Source organism: Osmerus mordax, chromosome 10 (assembly GCF_038355195.1).
Source record: "Osmerus mordax isolate fOsmMor3 chromosome 10, fOsmMor3.pri, whole genome shotgun sequence".
In the NCBI taxonomy this organism is placed as follows: domain Eukaryota; kingdom Metazoa; phylum Chordata; class Actinopteri; order Osmeriformes; family Osmeridae; genus Osmerus; species Osmerus mordax.
In genome coordinates, this window is record NC_090059.1 from 2,347,265 (window position 1) to 2,369,436 (window position 22,172).

General features: G+C 49.8%; 1 protein-coding gene and 1 non-coding gene across 2 annotated transcripts; both read right to left on the reverse strand.

Moving 5' to 3' along the window:
* Positions 1-3,730: 3,730 nt before the first annotated feature.
* trnai-uau (transfer RNA isoleucine (anticodon UAU)) lies at positions 3,731-3,824 on the reverse strand. The gene is made up of 2 exons: positions 3,787-3,824; positions 3,731-3,766 (listed from the first exon to the last, which is right to left on the reverse strand). It is a non-coding gene; the product is annotated as a tRNA-Ile (tRNA).
* A 1,653-nt stretch (positions 3,825-5,477) lies between these two features.
* mta3 (metastasis associated 1 family, member 3) lies at positions 5,478-22,052 on the reverse strand. The gene is made up of 19 exons (XM_067245041.1): positions 21,824-22,052; positions 20,422-20,489; positions 19,838-19,931; positions 19,635-19,761; positions 17,451-17,514; positions 17,211-17,328; positions 16,990-17,092; positions 16,434-16,533; positions 15,978-16,166; positions 15,522-15,596; positions 14,805-14,863; positions 14,503-14,699; positions 14,008-14,165; positions 11,391-11,613; positions 9,192-9,284; positions 8,955-9,116; positions 8,575-8,642; positions 8,326-8,444; positions 5,478-5,649 (listed from the first exon to the last, which is right to left on the reverse strand). Exons 1-19 carry the CDS (start codon positions 21,849-21,851, stop codon positions 5,478-5,480), a joined length of 2,217 nt encoding a protein of 738 aa, XP_067101142.1. The 5' UTR covers positions 21,852-22,052.
* Positions 22,053-22,172: the final 120 nt, after the last annotated feature.

The following is a 22,172-nucleotide window of genomic DNA, read 5'->3' on the forward strand; positions in this document are numbered from 1 at the left end:
AGTCTTATTAATGAATAACTCATCAGATATCCGAACAGATCCCTCAGGAGCCAACAAGAGTTATGAGACTGGTCGGATTAAGTCTTTTTAAACACCCAAGTAAGCGTGTTTTTGTATGTATGTGTGTGATTCTGTGTGTGTTTGTGTGTGTAAAATTCTATTTTCAATGAAGGAGGATTAGGGTGGTCAGAATTTGATCATTCTTCTCTGACAGGATGTTCAATCACAGTTTATCCTGAGTACTTACTCTCTCTCTGTACTTGGGTAAAGTGGCCCGCTGACCCCTCGGGTGGGGTATGTGTATGATTGCTCAGCCCCTGGCAGACTGAGGCTGAAGGGGGTTTTTTTTTCAACCAAGCAGCTTTATCGTCTTGTAAGCAGCTCAGGAGAGAAAATTAAAAACTGTTATGTCTAATCTGCAGCACCAAGAACAAGTGGCACACGCTCCAAAATCTGAGCTTTGATCCTCTGTGTTTACATGGCTCAGCTCTCTCTTACACACACACACACACACACACACACACAGCCTACCCCAGACTCCTGCTGATAAAGGCCCACAGATTGTGTCCTGGCCCAGATGCATGGGGGGCGGGGGGGGGGGGGGGGGGGGGGGGGTGCTGGGTATTGAACGGCACTCTCATTTTTTTCAGCCCAGAGATCAGCACTGGGACATCTAGGTCACATCATTACAGCAATCTTCTGCTTGTTCATTCCCAGCTTACAGAGCTTAGGGGGACAGATCCCCTTCATTCACACTCACACACACACACACTAATACATCACCCACGAGGAATGCAAAATATGTATTTACAAGCTTAGATTTATCTTCAATCAATCTGGCATTTTGGTTATAGTCTTTTCCGTGCAGGCAAGATGCTTTGTCTAACAATACAGGGAAGACATTGAAGGAATTGAGCAGTTGTATTAATTATATTTCCTATCCATTGGTACATTTATCAACAAGCAAACCCATTTTTCTCAGCTTCAGAATTTTTTCTGAATTCTTTCTGTCAAATTTTCAAATTATTATTATAGTTCATGTTTTTTTACTATTTTTTACTATTCTTAAATTTGACTCCATCTGTCGTGCGGTATAACTCATACAATCTTCAATAGTTTCATTTTTTCTTTTTCAATTGACCTTTCAAGTCGAAGGGTTTCACTCACCTTGGTTTGAACAGACTGAATATAGTGAGGAATCGTTGCCCTCTGCTGGTTAATATTTGATATCTTATGAAACAATGGATGACAACCATCATACTAACCTACAGGCGGTGCTGTGCAACAATGTTTCGCCAAGTCTGAAACTAAGCATGTCTGAAAAAGAACTGAAAGAAGTCCGCTTTGAAATGAAAGGACAGAAAGTGTTTCTGGACTACAAAAATCTGTAATCCATCGATCCACACTTAGGCTGTAAAGTGAACCCTGTTATCGTTTCAACCCGCTCCACAGTCTGGCATCTACACAATCTTTAGCTCAAAAAAGAGTCCTGCTAAGCTACCAAAAAAGTTTGTCGCTGAAATTAGAGTCGATTGTCGATGCGTCTATGTTTTATGCAGAACTAGTTTCTTCAGAGCGTAATAGGATTTTGGTGGCACGGTTCGACACATGATCCTTCTACACCAATAAGGTAGCTGTTTTTGTCAACACGGATGGATATGGTTGTCAAATAGAGGATGGGACCTTGCACGTTTGTTTCCTCTATGTTTATTTTGTAATAAACATAACGGAGCGGAGCGGAGCGTTGCAAGTTGGATTTTCTCAACTTTATGTAAATGAGGAGCGTGAAAACGCTAGCGTTGGCCAATCGGGTTGGTTTCTTGTTTCTTGTAACATAGCAACCGTTGGTCATGATAAACATTTCTAGGTTTCACAATTTCAAGATGGAGGAGAAACTTTTCGTATGTGTCTGCACACCCAGTTCTGTTCAGAACAAAGTTACTAATGTGACGAGCCTGAATTTAAAGATTCCATTAAACTAATAATGCATGGTGCATGGTTGCCGATGTCGTCATTGTTCCTAGTGTGTTTTTATAGCCTACTTTTAAATTCAGTCTCGTCACATTACGTGACTGTTCTGTGCCACTGCTAGCTCGCTAGCCCAGCCTACAAACGACTGGTTGAGTGACCGGTGGCGTAACATGTATTCTACTGTAATCTTGCACTAGTAAAATCTTTCACTTACATACATGTTGTGTAAAAGTGGTATTTTGATCGATATTGTGAGTACATGAATCCAAATCTGCACGCTTGGCCATGACTACAACAGTGACCTTAGAGAACTACAACTCTGTATTAACTTGTCTAACACGCCCCCGAACGTGGTGTACTGTGGGAAGGCGAGCGATGCAGAGCGTTAAAAAACGCTGCAGTGTGAACGCAGAGTGCATGTCGAAGAATAGCATGTCGCGCTTCACACCGCAGTTGAGATTGTGCGTCTTTGAGAAGTCGTATAGCTAACTTGTCAGTTAATTTAAGCCTGTTATTGTATTTGTCTATATTCTTGCTAATTTAAATTAAGTTAACTGGTGATCTTCGTTGTTTGTATTCCCCTGCTAGCTAAATTGCACATGTCTGTTGATTCGATAGCGATTGCTGCCTTTGCTTACGTTTGTATTTTCGGTGCAACTATGCAGAAGTAGTTTTAATTAATAGTGGGTTTATTGTTATTATTTGCTACAGAATGCTTAGCCTATCAAGCTCAAATGAAGCAGACAGTGTACATGCTTTCGAGTACCTTAATCGATAAGCTAGGCTACTGACCAACGTCAATTATTAATACGTCAATTAATAATTGGCAGCATTTATGCCATTTAGAACACTTTATGAGTGGAAGGTCTCTAAGTAGCCTAACCTTATTGCTTTAGGGGAAATAGTACGAAAATATGTGCAATATTACATTAGTTGTTAAACTAGGCTATTACATTAACCTGGGGGGGGGGGGGGGGGGGGGGGGCAGACAGACTTATGTCGTTGTTGTAACATTCATTCATTCTTCCACAAATGAAAACACTGATCAACCATAAAAACAATCGTAATGAAAAATATGAAATATGATATATAAAACTGTACAAAACACAATAAGGAATAACAGATTAAGGACACTCAGTCCTCACTGTCAGTGTCAGGACAGTTATCTTCCAGTTCCTCAGTTTCTTTTGTGTTGGCACAATTACAACAACGACATAAGTCTGTGCAACACAGTCCTGCAGAAAAACATGAACATCTGCCTGTCTCACACGCACTTTTGCAGCCGCAGTGTATCACATGCAAAACACTGTCAGGGGCCGAATTTCTGTTACGTGCAAGGTCCCATCCTCTATTTGCCAAACATATCCATCCATGTTGACAAAAAGCAGCTACCTTATTGGTGTAGAACGATCACGTGTCGAACCGTGCCACCAAAATCCTATTACGTTCTAAAGAAACTAGTTCTGCATAAAACATAGACGCATCGACAATCGACTGGAATTTCAGCGACGAACTTTTTTTTGGTAGCTTAGCACGACTCGTTCTTTTTTATGAGCTAAAGATTGTGTAGATGCCAGACTGTGGAGCGGGAATCATTTTCTAAAAGACTTTTCGTGGTTCACCTTGCGGCCTAACTAATACTTAGGTTTCAGCGATCTAATTCCGGTTTAAGAACAGTCAATATCTATACGTAGATGTTGTAAATATATACAGGGAAGTTTGAGTCACTTGGTCTGTAAATAGCCGGTTAAAAATTCTCTGCTCCAGGTGAGGCTCGAACTCACAACCTCGGCATCGCTCAGCTGGACACTGTCATATAAGTACCGCGCGCTAACCGATTGCGCCACTGGAGCTACGCCGCTGCACGTCATAAATAGATTTTATGATGTTGCAATTAAAAGGGACATTCATCTATACATACATTTCTGGTAGTGTTATTTTGTTCTGTTTTTATTACTATATGTCCAGTTCTATACTGGGTGTTATGATTGGTATTAGACCTAGGCTCCCCAGATCCGTCTGAACCTACAGCTAATTCAACCTGGGAATACAAAGCAAAGCCATCACTCAAACAAATGGTGATAGGTAGCTAAAGACACTGTCACCACATTCAGTCAATAGGTACTATTACCTTTGCCTTGTGGGTTATTTAAACTAATGATGCATTACTTCTCTAGTACTCTTTTTTCATCCCATTAAATTTTCCAATGATCTGTTCTAATCCATACATTAATCTTTCATATTTTTTCCACACAGCAAACACACACGATCTTCAAAACAACATTCATATTAGTCTCGGATTAATGACCTGTCTCGTTCTCTCTCTCTCAACCACTTTGACAAGCATTGTGTTGTTTTATAATTTGTGTCACATGATTGAAGAGTCATCCTTAATATGCCGCAATGTGGTATTGTAGATGTCTGTTTCTGTGGTATTAATGGTCGGAGACTGCTTTCCATCCCACGCAGGACTATCAGTCACAATCCCTGACAGAAAAAGGGAGGGAGAAGGCTGGGATACAATCAACAGTATTACACGCTATTAAATATACATTACATTACATTCTGTGGATACGTGCATACCATCACAATCAGTGTAGTGTTGGTTTTTATTCAGCTGAATCTCAGGTCAACACATGACATATAGGAAACACCAAAGTAAACATTCTTAATGAAGAGAAACCGTTAATTGGCCAGTAGAGGCTTGCCTCAAATACATGCGGCGGTGCCAGTGAAAGAAGTAGGAGCCCTGTGCCCTTTACTGCGAAAGTGCTGTCATCTATGACCAGGCTAGGAGCCGATAGAAAGAGAATGGGTGGAATATACAATGAGTATGCGATACACAATCTTATGAACGAGGCCCACATGGTGTGAGATGTGTCTTTGCTCGCTGTCTGCATTGCTAGCTTGGGCAGTTAATTCCATCTGGGCAGATTAACTACAGTCTGAAAAGGTACAAGAGAAGAGATAGATAATGTTGATGATCATTATGGGGTCATTTGCTCAGGACTGAGGATCAGTAATCCAGTATCTATGTATTTAGCACAGTTATAGGTCTGTGCTCAGCCTACTTAATAATGCAGTTGTTTCTTTAAATGCAGTTGGATCAGTCTGATTGGTTGTTTCCACGACAGTGGCCTGTCAGGAATCTTGGGCAACATGATGACAACCATGCCAAAGTCAGATGGTTGACCTGCTTGATACAAACTGAGACAGCCTCACAACTCACGGCCATTTAGCATGTACGGAAGTAAAAAAACACCAGAATGATCCTTCATCGTGTCTGTTCTCATAAAGCAGAGCGGCAAACACAGACACAAGCATGATCATACACATGCACACACGCACCTCGTCCCCTCCCCCCTGTCCCAGTGGTTAGAAAGTTATAGGTGGGCACCACATCAGTAGTTTGTATTAGGTAGTAAATCCTCTTGATGCCAGGGTGGTTGGTGGGTGATTCCAGAGGGGGTGGGTGTGGGGAGAAGGGCCTGAGCGACCGGAGCGAGTCAGTCGTGGATGACGATGGGCCCCCTCATCCTCAAGCTGGGGTGCGGGTGTGGGGGGGCGAGGACGGGCCCCTGCGGCGGGGCCTGGGAGACCCTGCGGAGGGTGATCTGTTCACAGGGCTGCCGACAGGCGCGTCTCAGCTGGGACCTGGACAGCAGGCGTCTGGCCCTCCTGTGGAACACACAGTCTGCAGCGTCAGCACCACCAACCAGGAACCATGACACAAACAACAGCATCTCTCACTCTCCCCCCCCCCCCTCTCTCTCTCTTTTCTCTCTCTCTCTTTTCTCTCTCTCCCCCTCTCTCTGTCTTTGTCTCCCTTTCTCTCTACCCCCACAGAACAAGCACTCTGACAGGCTCTCCCTCATCTCTAGCTCGGTTTCTCTCTCTCCTTCTCCCTCTCTAGCTCTCTGTTTCTCTCTCTTCCTCGCTCTCTCCTTCCCTCTCCCTCCTCTCTCTTCCCCCCCGTGGCACAAGGGCTCTAACAGGTTTGTTGTTCATCTCTCCAAATTGAAAAACCCAGAAGAAAATCTCCTACTTCTGAGTGTGAATGGGGTTCAGTAATTAGAATGACCTTATCAGGGACAATGCATGATTGTGACGCACAACTCAATTAATGCCCCTGTTTCCATTTGTGCCAGCAAAGAGGTAACATACTGCTGTCCAGGGTTGCAGATTTAGAGAGGGCAGATTTGTCACTCCATATCTCTGCAAATGATATAAAACTGAAATAAATATACATCCCTTCTCTCAGAGATGTGAAATGATTTCAGAATAGATGAAAGGAGTTTCAATGTGACTGGATTGTAGCACACGGGGGCTCATGTTCTGTTCATGTTACAGCTCAATCTGCCTCCATCATTCAGACGTCAAACTCTGCACACAAACACCACCACTCTCCCTCTGCTTTTTCCTCTCAGCTCCTTCCAGTCTCCCTTCTCCAACCTTTCACTCAACCCCCTCCCTCTCCACCCCACCCGCCCCTCTTCACCCCACCCTTCACCCCATCCCTCCCCCTTTCTGTCAGAGCGTGTTTCCTGCTCACCACAGGAAGGAGGCGAGGGGGACATCTCTATCTTCTGTCGTTAGTGCTAGCCTACCAGATGAAAAAGATTAGCATAGTGGACGTAATTAATGAGTTATTCTGGGAAACATAGGCTCAGGCTTGGGTAGCTGCCCCTGGTTGGTTCTGTCACAACCCTCTCCTAACTCAGAACAGTGTTTTCTTTTTCTGTCTCTGGTCAGAAACATAGAAACACTATCAACAGAGTCAGCATATCAAACACACACGTATACAAACCCACACACTAACTTAGTGTCCATAGGCACGCACACACAAATAACATATATGCACACAGATCCACATACATACATTCATACAAACACTCACACACACAGACCCACAGACACAGACATGTACACGCACACAGGTTAATTGATATGGTGGTCCAGTAATGTTGTAATTGTATTTACACCCAGAGTCAAGCTGGGAGTCTGCTTCCTCTCAGGCAAGCTAGCCTCTAAATCCAAAGAGGGAGAGGGAGAGAGGCTGGATGGAGGCTGGAGGAGAGGGAGAGACTGGAGAGAGGAAGAGAGGCTGAATGGAGGCTGGAGAGGGGGAGAGAGGCTGGAAAGAGGAAGAGAGGCTGGATGGAGGCTGGAGAGAGGGAGAGAGGCTGGAGAGAGAGGAAGAGAGGCTGGATGGAGGCTGGAGAGAGGGAGAGAGGCTGGAGAGAGGAAGAGAGGCTGGATGGAGGCTGGAGAGAGGGAGAGAAGCTAGAGAGAGGGAGAGAAACTGGATGGAGGCTGGAGAGAGGGAGAGAGGCTGGAGAGAGGGAGAGAGGCTGGATGGAGGCTGGAGAGAGGGAGAGAGGCTAGAGAGAGGGAGAGAAACTGGATGGAGGCTGGAGAGAGGGACATGGTGTCAGGCTCCCTTAGGACACACTCCTAGTACCAAATCACAAGGCCAAATCCTCCTTCTTTCATTACCCAAACAACAATTCATTCATACACGCAGTACATATGGCTCAACTAAAGTGTGTGTGTCTAAAAACCCACAAATACCGCTAACCCATGTCACAGTTACAACATCCGAGCTGAACAGTTAGTAAGGTGTTTGTATTATATGTTACATCCAGTAAGATAGTACTGTTAACTACTACTTTCAGAATCTGAAAGGTGAATACACTGTGAGACTCCACAGGTTACCAGGGTCAACTTGTGCTTCTGAATGTGTATTCTTGTGTGTATGTGTGTGTGTGTGTGTGCAGGATAGAGGGCTTACCGTGAGAAGGTGTCTAACAGCTGCAGCACTGAAATGAGACAAGCAGCCAGTCACTCACAGGCAGGGACAACACGCGCTCACCCCAAGACAGGGCACACGAGAGGTCAGAGGTCAGGGATCAGGCCAGGATGTCTACATGCATGTCTGTCTGGCGTGTGTGTGTGCTTGTACGGTAGCATGAGTGGAAAGACTTCGAAATATGTGTGCCAGAGTATCTAAGCTTTGGAGAGAGTGTTTGTGGAAACCCGTGGAGTCTCTTTCTTCACCGTAACAGAGCTTTCGTGAGAAACACGGTAGATGAACCTGAACCCATTTATAGGTCTATTCTCAGCTCACTAGCCTGCTACTGTGGAATTCTTTAGTTATATTGCCAGTGAGGTCTGCTTTGTTCACTGTTTGATAAACGCATCTCCCCTCTGTGGCTCTCTCTATCAAGGCCTGTCTGGTGCTTCATACACGCAGTCGGCTGTCAGTCAGACACCAGCCATCCGCCTCCCATTCACTCACACAGAGACAAGCCAGCGTCCAATAAGAGGGCACGGAGGAAGCTTGGCCACACCTACCTTGTCTCCCTGGTGACCAGGAAGAAGCTGTCATCGGGGGCGTCGATCCAGTTAGGGCGTCTTTTCCGCATCATCACCCCGCCCCTGGAACTGCTCCCACTACTGCTACGCCCGTTGTGCTGGTGACAGCCAATCAGAAGGACACACACAAGACATGGCGTCGTGTCAGCACATCACTGTCGACGAGGAGCGTTTACTGATTAGCCCGTGAAAATGAGGAGGCTGGAAGTGGTTTGAGGCGCTACACACCAGGACTGGACCCGAGGCGGGGCCGGGCATGGGGCCGGGCGTGGGGCCGGGCGTGGGGCCCTGGTTCTCTGTGGCAGGGCAGACGGAGAGAACAATTAGAATAACGAGTCATTTCTACCACAGTTCGTGTTTGTGTAACCGAGTTGAACTGGTTACACTCACTCCTCAGTATAAACACCGCACACCCGCACCATCCAACAGCTAGTTTTAGCTAGTTAGGCTTAGCAGGTTAAAGAAGTGTTTGTAAAGGTGGTGGTCGCGCTTGTGAGTCGAAGACCCGAGTTCGAATCCAAGTATGGGCAAGATTGGGAGAAAGCAGCCTTGACAAGCAACGCGACTACATCTGTTACATCTGTATGCAGTGTGTGTGTGTGTGTCACCTGAGCCTTTCTCCTGTTCCATCCTGCTGTGGTGGTGGTAGCTCCTCTTTCCCAGCATGCCGTGGGGTCCATGGGGGAGGGAGGAGAGCAGGCGGCGGGGGGGAGGGGCCTGCAGGCCGGGCGTGCGGTAAGAGCGCAGCGCCGGAGCGGCCGGGCGAGACTCTGGAACAACAACACGGACTGTTCCAGACACCACATGGTGCTGACATGTCTAACCTCTGTGTGTTTGTGTGTTACCTAGGAACTGCACAACGCTGGTGAGGGTGCTTCTCGGAACGGTCCGGATCCTGGGCGGCCTGCCCCCTTGACCCTCCGACACTCGCAACATATCTGGATACACAAACACACACGCACGGAATCACCTCTCCAAACCAGCACACACCTTGATGGAGCCGGTTCCCCATGTACCTCACAGAAGTACAGGATTATATTCCAAATTTACAGAAGTGATATTGTATTTATAATATTAACTTCTCTTATCCACTGTTGTATCTATGTTTTTGCAGAACCCTTGGCCCTTCTTTTGACTAGCCCCACAGGTTATACAACTCATCATTTCCATTTTTCCTTCATGAATAATCTCTAGTGATAGACTTAAAGTGCAAGAAGTTTTTATCCAGTTATTTCAGTTCAGGACTTCTGATAAAAACACTCAATTCAAATTTATGTTCAGTAACATTATTCAATCTTGCAACCTTAAAACAAAAATGTATTTCATATTTAGTTTTCATCCGCTATTAAACGAGTCAGCCTATCTGGTGTAAAGGTGACACGCAGGAAGTATAGGCGCCCACACGCACATGCAAACACGCTGAATACATACCTTGTTCTGCACACACATGCGGGCATGCACACGTACTCACACACCCCACAGCACAAGCACAGAGGATGGGAGGGGGTGGTTGAGGTGGGATGGTGACAGGCAGGTAGAGCCCATGCTGTAGTAGGGGGCGGGCCCTTCCTGCTCCTCTGGTCTGAACAGCCAAATCGGTGAGTGTGGCGACGTGATGGACAGATACACAGACACATGAAGCACAAGGACTCGGATAGGATGGTTTCAGCTGTGACTTTATTAGAATACTACTCTCACATTCACACAGAGAGAGAGCGACAGAGAGACAGACACAGACAGAGAGGAGAGAGAGACAGAGAGAGGGGTGAAGGTATTGCAAGCCTGGTTAGAGAGTAGAAATGGAAAAGAGCTGAGAGGTGAGAGTAAACCTATTGGATGAAACCCACCATGTGACAGGCGAAGGTTCTTACATGTACGGAAGCATGTAGGTAGGGGGTTACTACGGTAACAAATCAAGAAGGACACAAACGTCAAACTCAGGAGGGGATGAATGGATGGTGTGGAGATATTCCATGTGAAGAGGAGCAGGTCTGTGGCTGAACCTGCCAGTCCTGTTCCACCACTGACTGACACATTTACCCCAACTCTGCCTGCTTATGCTTCTATCCTGGAAGAGGTAGGAACTGAATAACTGGTCTCAATCCATCCCTGATTACAATACATTCTCCTTTTCACACATACACACACACACACTCACACTATGACAAGCATGGGAAGCACTAATTTGTGCACTGAGGCTCATAAATCCAACACACACACACTCCCGCACACACAGCAGTGAGCTGAGCCCTAGGCTTGGTTATCCATCTGAACAGGTTGAAACGTTCCCAGTTTAACCAGGCGCTTCGGCCCCACCAGCACAGGTTGGGCTGGCCACCCCCAGGGGGCGCTGTGCAAAATAGAGCATCTCTTAGACCATCTCTTAAAATATGCCTCCTCCATCAAGCCTGGAAATATACAGCTCAAACTACAATATGGAAGTCACTATCATCTACAGTCAGTCATAGGAAGAGCGCTGATTATGTTTGTGTTGCTGTGTGTGTTGGGGGGACGGTCATCCTTGAATAACTAATATATAAATAAATGCATTTATTTACACTTTTGTCCAAGGACACACAGTACAGGAGGGGGTTAAAGTTTCCAGATTGAAGTTAACCCCTGAGCTCTGCCCTCCCCTGGACTAAGGCATCTCTTTGAGGTTTTACACAACTGTCAGTGATGGAAACTTTGAGCTCACAGTGATTTAAGACCGTAATGAGAAAAACAGAAAAATGAAAATATGATCAGAACTCAAATACTTATGAGGACAGGCAGTCTTTATTGGAAACAGGGGGAGGGGGGGAAGAATACAAAAACAATAATAATAATTATATAACAATAATAATAAAAACAGAAAGAGAGACAGACCGGGGGGGGGGGGGGGGGGGTCGGTGGGCGATGGAGCAGCAGTGGGAGGGGGGAGAGGTGTGTGTGTGGGCGGGCGGGGGGGACGCCAGGATGAAAAGGGCCTGGTGTGAGTTTAAGTGTGTTTGTATGAACGTGTGTGTGACAGAGCGGAAGTTAGGAATTGAAAGAGCTCTTACACTCTGCCTTTATGGCCCCACAGTTAATGGGCACAAAGGGGCGTCGCGCGGCACGGCGCAGCCGGATGAGGTCACGGCACATGTGCCTGGCCAGCTTGGTGAGGCGTGTGGCCTGCAGCAAGAACGCCTGCTTGGTCTTCATGGACGACTTGGGGCTGCCACTGTTACGCACCGGGACCATGTGACTGGACTGGCGGGGCCCGTGACCTCGCGAACGAGGCTCCTGGAGGGAGAGAGACAGAGAGAGAAAGAGAAACAGCAAGAGAGACAGAAAGAGACAGACAGAGAGACAGAAGAAAGTGTAATAAAATAGTTGAAAGACACAAACACTGGAAGAGCAATACAACTGTCTGCCAGTTTATGCATGGTAGATTGACTGTGCTGGACAGTGGTGCTGCTTGGTAGAGAGGCTGGGGAGACAGGGCTGAGGTGACAAGGCTGGGGAGACAGGGAGACAGTGCTGGGGACACAGGGCTGGTGAGACAGGGAGAAAGGGCTGGGGACACAGGGCTGGGGACACAGGGCTGGGGAGACAGGGAGAAAGGGCTGGGGACACAGGGCTGGGGAGACAGGGAGAAAGGGCTGGGGACACAGGGCTGGGGAGACAGGGCTGGTGAGACAAGGAGACAGGGCTGGGGAGACAGGGAGACAGGGCTGGGGAGACAGGGCTGGGGAGACAAGGAGACAGGGCTGGGGAGACAGGGCTGGGGAGACAGGGCTGGGGAGACAAGGAGACAGGGCTGGGGAGACAGGGCTGGGGAGACAGGGCTGGGGAGACAGGGAGACAGTGCTGGGGAGACAGTGCTGGGGAGACAGTGCGACAGGGAGAAAGGGCTGGGGACACAGGGCTGGGGAGACAGGGAGAAAGGGCTGGGGACACAGGGCTGGGGAGACAGGGCTGGTGAGACAGGGAGACAGTGCTGGGGAGACAAGGAGACAGGGCTGGGGAGACAGGGAGACAGGGCTGGGGAGACAGGGAGACAGGGCTGGGGAGACAGGGCTGGGGAGACAAGGAGACAGGGCTGGGAAGACAGGGCTGGGGAGACAGGGAGACAGGGCTGGGGAGACAGGGCTGGGGAGACAAGGAGACAGGGCTGGGGAGACAGGGCTGGGGAGACCGGGCTGGGGAGACCGGGCTGGGGAGACAGGGAGACAGGGCTGGGGAGACAGGGCTGGGGAGACAAGGAGACAGGGCTGGGGAGACATGGAGACAGAGCTGGGGAGACAAGGCTGGTGAGACAGGGCTGGGAGGACAGGGCTGGGGAGACAATGACATGGGGCTGGGGAGACAAGGAGACGGGGCTGGGGAGACAAGGAGACAAGGCTGGGGAGACAAGAAGACGTGGCTGGGGAGACAAGAAGACAGGGCTGGGGAGACAGGGATACAGGGCTGGGGAAACAAGGAGACAGGACTGGGGAGACAAGGAGAAGGGCTGGGGAGACAGGGAGAAAGGGCTGGGGACACAGGGCTGGGGAGACAGGGAGAAAGGGCTGGGGACACAGGGCTGGGGAGACAGGGAGAAAGGGCTGGGGACACAGGGCTGGGGAGACAGGGCTGGGGAGACAAGGAGACAGGGCTGGGGAGACAGGGCTGGGGAGACAGGGAGACAGGGCTGGGGAGACAAGGAGACAGGGCTGGGGAGACAGGGCTGGGGAGACAGGGAGACAGGGCTGGGGAGACAGGGAGACAGTGCTGGGGAGACAGGGAGACAGTGCTGGGGAGACAGGGAGACAGTGCTGGGGAGACAGTGCTGGGGAGACAGTGCGACAGGGAGAAAGGGCTGGGGACACAGGGCTGGGGAGACAGGGAGAAAGGGCTGGGGACACAGGGCTGGGGAGACAGGGCTGGTGAGACAGGGAGACAGTGCTGGGGAGACAAGGAGACAGGGCTGGGGAGACAGGGAGACAGGGCTGGGGAGACAGGGCTGGGGAGACAGGGCTGGGGAGACAAGGAGACAGGGCTGGGAAGACAGGGCTGGGGAGACAGGGAGACAGGGCTGGGAAGACAGGGCTGGGGAGACAAGGAGACCGGGCTGGGGAGACAGGGCTGGGGAGACCGGGCTGGGGAGACCGGGCTGGGGAGACAGGGAGACAGGGCTGGGGAGACAGGGCTGGGGAGACAAGGAGACAGGGCTGGGGAGACATGGAGACAGAGCTGGGGAGACAAGGCTGGTGAGACAGGGCTGGGAGGACAGGGCTGGGGAGACAATGAGATGGGGCTGGGGAGACAAGGAGACGGGGCTGGGGAGACAAGGAGACGGGGCTGGGGAGACAAGGCTGGGGAGACAAGAAGACGGGGCTGGGGAGACAAGAAGACAGGGCTGGGGAGACAGGGATACAGGGCTGGGGAAACAAGGAGACAGGACTGGGGAGACAAGGAGAAGGGCTGGGGAGACAGGTAGACAGGGCTAGGGAAACAGGGCCGGGGAGACAGGGCCGGGGAGACGAGTCCGGGGGAGACAGGGCCGGGAGACGGGTCCGGGGAGACAGGGCCGGGGAGACAGGGCCGGGGAGACAGGGCCGGGAGACGGGTCCGGGGAGACGGGTCCGGGGAGACGGGTCCGGGGAGACGGGTCCGGGGAGACAGTGCTGGGGGACAGGGCTGGGGAGATCTTACGTTGGTGGTTGGTGTGGGGGACGTCCTCTCCTCGGGCCCCTCAGCTCTGCTTGGCATCTTCAGGCCACCGTACTTCTTCCAGTACATCCAGCAGGACACACACAGGCGACACTGCATGTTAGGAGGACCCCACGAGTACCACTGGGCTGACTGCATGGCTGGGGAACACACACACACACACGCACAGGAAATAAGCAGCATTAGCATAGTGTATGTGTCTTAGTGGATGTGGTCAGTATGTGGTGAGAATCCCAGCAGAGTGGTAGGTTTTGGTGATGGATGACTCCTGATAGACAGTCTTGGTGAACCAGCGTACACAGGGAAGGGGGAGTTGCTGTGCTGGTGTCAGAGCTGATCAACCACACTTCCTCCTTCCTTCATCAACAGATCTGATCTCAGTGCCTGGCTCTGGGTCCTCCTACCCCGATCTGTTACCTTACCTACTGCTCTCCCACTCACTCACACACTCTCTCTCTCTCTCTCTCTCTCACTTACAGTAGCAGGTTTCACAGGCTCTGCCTACTCCCGTTCCTGCTCCTCCCGTTCCTGCTGCTCCCGTTCCTCCTCCTGTTCCTCCTCCTGTTCCTCCTCCTGTGCCACTTCCTGCTGTGTGATAGGCTCCAGGCCCGGCCCCGTTTACTGTCGCCATCTTCCCATTGGTCACAGAGATCTGATTGGGGTTGGGCTTGTTACTGTGGATACACAGAAGCAGCGTGTTACACTCCTGCAGCTTTCCTCCTGCTGCCTGAGGTAACGTAACCAAGGTTCCCAGACGCATGCGTCGTTTTGTCACTCACTATGTGGGGATGTAAACCTGCTTGAGTTTGCTCTCTGCTTCTGCTGCTTTCAGCCTCTTCTGCTCAGAGAGAAGGACACACACACACGAGAGATCAGACACAGGTTTCTACTCACTGAGGTCAGGTCACCTTGGAGAGCTTTCCGTGCCTCTCCGAGCAGGAACACAGGCTGTGTTTGCCTGGTGGTGTTAGCCTAGTGGTGTTGGCCTAGCGGTGTTAGCATGGCGGTGTTAGCCTGGCGGTGTTAGCATGGCGGTGTTAGCCTGGCGGTGTTAGCCTGGCGGTGTTGGCCTGGCGGTGTTAGCATGGCGGTGTTAGCCTGGCGGTGTTAGCATGGCGGTGTTAGCCTGGCGGTGTTAGCCTGGCAGTGTTAGCCTGGCAGTGTTGGCCTGGCGGTGTTAGCCTGGCGGTGTTGGCCTGGCGGTGTTAGCATGGCGGTGTTAGCCTGGCGGTGTTAGCATGGCGGTGTTAGCCTGGCGGTGTTAGCCTGGCGGTGTTGGCCTGGCGGTGTTAGCATGGCGGTGTTAGCCTGGCGGTGTTAGCATGGCGGTGTTAGCCTGGCGGTGTTAGCCTGGCAGTGTTGGCCTGGCGGTGTTAGCCTGGCGGTGTTAGCCTGGCGGTGTTAGCCTGGCGGTGTTAGCCTGGCGGTGTTAACCTAGTGGTGTTGGCCTGGCGGTGTTAGCCTGGCCCCAGCTGCCCCTACCCCCATGGCCTCACCTGCTGGACATATCTGTCTGTTGTCTTCCACATGTAGTAGTACTCTATGATGCTGGTCAGAGACTTCCAGGGCAGCTGGGGGCAGAGACACAACAAAGGGGGGGAGGGAGAGATGAAGAGAGACAGGAGGAGGGAGAGAGAGGTAGCAAGACAGGGGGAGAGATAAAGAGAGATGAAAAGAGAGAGACGGAGAGAGAGAGGGAGACGGGAAGAGAGATAAAGAGAGAAAGGGACAGAGAGAGAATATGGATGTTATTCTTGACTCTGCAGTGTGGGTGCCATATCCAACATGAGTATTCATGAGCAGAGCTGGCAGACCAAAGAAATGATGGCCGGCTCTACACTGTAGATAAATACTCATTACTCCGAGCGCAGCCTCCGAAACACACACACACACGCACGCACGGCCAATGCCTTGACTCGTGCGCGTAGCGGTTTTCAGACACACACACTTACGAAGTCTTGTCGGATGTCGTTGAAGTCTTTGCCGTATTTCTCCAGGGCCTCTTCGAACATGCTGGCCTCGGAGGCACTCCACTCCTCCATCTCGTCCCGGCACAGCACCGGACCCCCTGCCGGCACCAACACGCTCAGGGCGCTGGACAGGTCGTAACCATGGCGATGCAGCGTGTCCATTGCGTGGAACTGCATACGTGTAGAAGGGCATGTTTAGGGTTAAGGTAGCCCGTCAGCCGACTGGCTATTTAACTTGAGGCGATGCTACGTGGTTGCAGTCTGTGTGTGTGTGTGTGTGTCTGTGTGTGTGTGTGTCTACGTGTATGTGTCTGCGTGTGTCCGTGTGTCTGCGTGTGTGTGTGTCCGTGTGTGTGTGTCCGTATGTGTCCGCGTGTATGTGTGTCTGCGTCCGTGTGTGTGTCTGCGTCCATGTGTGTGTGTGTGTGTGAGTCTCACCAGTGTGATGTCTCGTGATGCTGCAGCAGCACTCATGTGTAAGCTAGGCTGTCTGACTGAGCTGCTGCAGTCCAAAGCTCGCGCAAATGTACCCACCGCCCTGTAAACACACACACAGCATTGTGAGCCAACCGCAGGAGGCAGACGTGGTGGTCAGGGTTTGAGGATGGGAGTGAAGGACAGTTATATGAACTGCTGCAAGTATAGGAGTGGGGGGGGGGGATCGTGAATCGATTTTTAATCGAATTGTGACCCCAAGAATCCATTCGAATCGTTAGGTACCAAAAGATTCCCACCCTTATGCAAGTATGCAGGGTCAGGAGTCAGGGGTGCATGCCGTGGTCAAGGGTGCAGGCTGGGGTCAGGGGTGGAGGCTAGGGTCAGGGTTGGAGGCCAGGGTAAGGGGTGGAGGCAGGGATCAGTGGTGGAGGCAGGGGTCCTGGCCAGGGTAAGGGGTGGAGGCTAGGGTAAGGGGTGGAGGCAGGGATCAGTGGTGGAGGCAGGGGTCCTGGCCGGGGTAAGGGGTGGAGGCCGGGGTCAGGGGTCAGCTTCCTACCGTGCAACCACTAGGAACTGGTCGATCTGTCTGCTGCTCAGAGGACACTGTGGATCCCACAACTTCTCCTCCAGCTTGGACTGGTCTCTCTCATCTGCCTCGTCTAGGAGACCACAGGCAGGGACAGACAGGGGGAGGGAGGGAGAGAATGAGAAAGAGACTTAATGAGTGAATGTCAGAGAGCGAGAGAGAGAGCGCAAGAGTGCGAGAGAATAGCTCACCCTCCTGTAACATCTCTGGTACGTCAGCCTGGAAGCGTGGCCCCACCCGGATCTCTCCCTTATCAGCCAGCAACGTCTTCTGTGTCGGGTCATACACTAGAGAGTAGAAGAATGTATCCTGCAGACAGACACACACACACACACTCAGTCAACACACAGGTAGTGCACAGGCAAATACAAGTGGACAATGCAATCAGTGAGAATCTGTTTTACTGTGAACAGTTCAGACGTCTGACTCACCTCTTTGTCAAGGTAGGAGAGGACGGCTTCTGTCTCGTTCAACAATGCCACACTGCATTTCCCCCTAGAAGTAGTTTGGTAAGAGCAGGGTGGTAAGAGCGGGGTGGTAAGAGCAGGGTGGTAAGAGCAGTTTGGTAGGAGCAGGGTGGTAGCAGCAGGGTGGTAAGAGCAGGGTGGTAAGAGCAGTTTGGTAGGAGCAGTTTGGTAGGAGCAGGGTGGTAGCAGCAGGGTGGTAAGAGCAGGGTGGTAAGAGCAGTTTGGTAGGAGCAGTTTGGTAGGAGCAGGGTGGTAGCAGCAGGGTGGTAAGAGCAGGGTGGTAAGAGCAGGGTGGTAGCAGCAGGGTGGTAAGAGCAGGGTGGTAAGAGCAGGGTGGTAAGAGCAGGGTGGTAGCAGCAGGGTGGTAAGAGCAGGGTGGTAGGAGCAGGGTGGTAAGAGCAGGGTGGTAAGAGCAGGGTGGTAAGAGCAGGGTGGTAAGAGCAGGGTGGTAAGAGCAGGGTGGTAAGAGCAGGGTGGTAAGAGCAGGGTGGTAGGAGCAGGGTGGTAAGAGCAGGGTGGTAGCAGCAGGGTGGTAAGAGCAGGGTGGTAGGAGCAGGGTGGTAAGAGCAGGGTGGTAAGAGCAGGGTGGTAGCAGCAGGGTGGTAAGAGCAGGGTGGTAAGAGCAGGGTGGTAGTAGCAGGGTGGTAAGAGCAGGGTGGTAAGAGCAGGGTGGTAAGAGCAGGGTGGTAAGAGCAGGGTGGTAGCAGCAGGGTGGTAAGAGCAGGGTGGTAAGAGCAGTTTGGTAGGAGCAGGGTGGTAATAGCAGGGTGGTAAGAGCAGGGTGGTAAGAGCAGTTTGGTAGGAGCAGGGTGGTAATAGCAGGGTGGTTAGAGAAGGGTGGTAGGAGTGGAGGGGGAGGGTCAGGGGGAGCAGTTTGAGGGGAGAGTGGGAGATGAGAGGAGTGCAGTGCCTGACTACAGTTTTCATGGTTAGCCGAGTGTGTATTCATGTGCAGTGCCTGCATCACAGCTGGAGGTTGGAGTCATTGTGTGTGTATACCTGATGTGTGTTTACACCATATATATGTGTGTGTGTACCCAGAGTGCTTCCTGCATTAAAAAGTTTTGACTGCCCACGTAAGGCTTTTCCGCAATAAGCCTTCTACGAGAAATGTTGTGCTAAACAAAGGAATGCAAAAATTGCATGCATTTATTTCAGTCTTGCCACCAGTCTGCTAGGCTATCTTGACGTTATACGCAATGTTCGTGGAAGACGAAGAAGATGCTACCTAAAGGGAACTCTACCTTTCTGAGCCGGAGACAAAGATGAGTCAATGGCCTAAGCTGCTAACCGCCACGTAACACAACAGCAAAAATAATAAATGAATCAATTCGGTTAATTACATTTCAATTGGTGATTGTACTTGTCCATTGGCAGATCATGGACAATAGAAAAGGCAAGATCATGGATTATTTTTATAAAAGTGTGTGAACGAGGAAGATGAATAGCAACGTGAACACATTATGTTACTCATGACAGTGTGAGTGAAATGCGACAAGTACATGTGCATGAACTGTATAATTAATTAGAAAAAGTACTATGTTGTCTGTTTTACCCGCTCGATTTACTACAAGAATAAAAGCAACTAACAGCAGTGCTACGGCGAACAATTATAAACATGGGGTTTGCGAGTGCACACAAAAAATAGAAATGTGTGTGTGGACCTGATGTGAGTGTGTGTACCTGATGTGTGTGTACCTGATGTAAGTGAGTGTGTGTGCCTGATGTGTTTGTACCTGATGTGTGTGTGTGTACCTGATGTGTGTGTGTGTGTACCAGATGTGTGTGTACCTGATGTGTGTGTATCTGACGCATGTGTGTAGGGAGTCAGGTGGCTGAGCGGTCAGGGAAGCGGGCTAATAATCAGAAGGTTGCCGGTTCGATTCCTGGCCGTGACGAATGACGTTGTGTCCTTGGGCAAGGCACTTCACCCTACTTGCCTCGGGGAGAATGTCCCTGTACTTACTGTAAGTCGCTCTGATAATGACTAAATGACTAAATGTGTGTGTTTACCTAATGCGTGAGTGTATGTGTGTGTATCTGATGTGTGGGTACCTAATGCGTGAGTGTGTGTGTGTGTGTGTACCTAATGCGTGAGTATGCGTGTGTGTGTGTGTGTACCTAATGCGTGAGTGTGTGTGTGTGTACCTGATGTGTGTGGCTGGTAGACTCTCATATTGACGAGACAGGAACAGTTCTCTGTGGCGGAGCTGGTGCTTCTGTTTGTCTGTTAACTCCGCCTCTGATGGACACTCCTTCTCCTCCTCCAGGTCTTCTGTAAACACACACACCTGTTACACCCAGCCTCACACTGACGCACACAGTTGTGACACACACAGAGAGACACTGACTTGCATGCTTGTCTGCCAGCTGGATGAGGCTGTGTGAGATGTCCCTCCTCCTGTAGAAACACACAACCTTGGCTTCAACATTCCCACTGGCTGTCTGAAAGAAACACACACACAGTCAGACAGAGCAGGTCATTTCAGACTGTCTCCTCTAACAGGCAGCCTTGCATTCCCCAGAAGCCTGTCTTCCCTGTGTGTGATGCTCCATGTTGCCATGGTGGGCTGAGTGCTCTGTCAAATACTCTTTGACTGATTGGCAGCTTAATTAACCAGACAAAGTAATTGAGTAGTATGAGATTAAAAGCAGACACTGGTGATAGGACTGAGAAGAGAAGAGGGAGAGATCCCCCCCCCCCCACACACACACACACACACAGTCAACATCTGCCTCCTTGTCTCATATTACAGGCAAACACACATATAGCCCGTACTGTAGGAGAGGCGGGTGCCACCTACACTAAACAGGTATTTAAGATATTCTGCCCTAAGCACACTAGCAACTGCTACACCTTTTCTTTCTAGGTACACTTATGTCCTAACATTCCCTCGTGCTCTTTCACACACACACACACACCCTTGAGTACTACCTTGTTGAGCTCTTCTATTCTGCGGATCAGGTAAGGGTTACTGGAGGAATTCTCGAAGAACACGTAGTCTGCATTGAAACAGAAGGTGAAATCAGTACAAATGTCATCAGTGAAACACCTCCGACACAGTTAATAGGTAAACAGTTTGCACACACAAACACAGAGGAATTTGAAGTAAAATAACACATGTGAATGGGTGAATTACGATAAAAACACATAGCCTACATGAAACTCCAGGAAACCGCTGTATGTTAGTGTAGTCATCAAACATAATGTCCTATAATCACTAACTGTGATGACAACTGTGATGACAACCAGCTGACAGACAAAATAAAGCTATGGGTTCTGCATCACTCTTATGTGCACTCAGATGACCGAAACACGTCCTACCGGCCTTCCCCTGGCTTCCTGGGTACTAGTAATGTTAAACAGCAACAGTTCTGCCCCGCAAGATCATAAAACAGCGCAGTAAAAGCTATTAAAAAAAACAACGGCGAGGACATCATGTGATCAAACATTCCGAAACTTCCTAGCAAAGCCAAAGCATTGTAATGGCTTCATTGTTGCCAATTTAACAACAACCTTACAACTACAACCGCTCGCCGTAAAATATATTTCCTGTTTATTAGCTATGTGCATGCCGTGATCGTTGTGTACTTGACTATGCATATTTTGCTATTGCAATTATTAGCAATGCAAGTTTATCGATAGAAGGTTACTTAGAACGTAGTAAGTAGCAAGTAATCAGTCACCCACCACAACGACTCTGTGAAAGAATACGATGGTGTGGAATTCCATGTAAGAGCTATGAGCTAACACAGGTGTAGCTAACGGCGAGCATTATCGCCATACTCCCTCATAAACATCTGGGTATTGTTATATACTATTCTCAATGCAGCCAGTCTGCAAATAAGGTGAATTCGGGGGAACAGTTAGCATTGTCATTGCTAACCAGTAAAACCTTGCAATAAATGGAAGCGTGCCAAAAAGGAGGCAATATACAAAGGCACCTCACCTAAACAACATGGGTGAAGACAACCAGCAACGCACAGGGTAATCCGTGCAATGCTACCAGTGTGTATGAGATCATGTAGGGGAATATGCACAATAAAATGGGACATTGGGCTTTTAGAAAAGCTAACTGGATTTGTTTTTGTATGGCCAGCATGTTAGCTTGCTAGCTACTAGCTAGTTGGCCACGACAGACGTGAGGCCTGACCCATATTTGAATCCCATAAAAACAAAAAATACAAACATTGCTGCAAACTACTACACGAGAATGTATCTGTTTTATGGGCAATGCCACTACATCTATACACGAGCAAAAACGTCTACAGGGACTGGCTACGAGAGACAACAATTATTGTGTTTCGCCTTCATAAAAAAAAAAACACTGACATACCTCCGACCCGGTACATGTTGGCCGCCATTTCTGCCCTCCCGGAGTGTTGAAACGCAAACCATAAACTAACAAAAACATACAAAATGATCACACCGTTTATATTAAAATACTGCGATTAGTTCACAATGTGCTGATATAAAAAAAAAATCTGGTCCCAGGACTTAAAAGTGGAGTTAGGCGGGATGTTTTGGTAGCCTAATGTAGGTAGGATACACTCCCTATGTCTTCACAGTACAATAGCCTACAGTAAACTCATTCGCCAAAAGGACTCGGATCAACCCGAAAACCCACTAGTGACGAGAGAGGGGGAGGGAACGAGCGAATGCGTAGTACAAACACACGCACACTC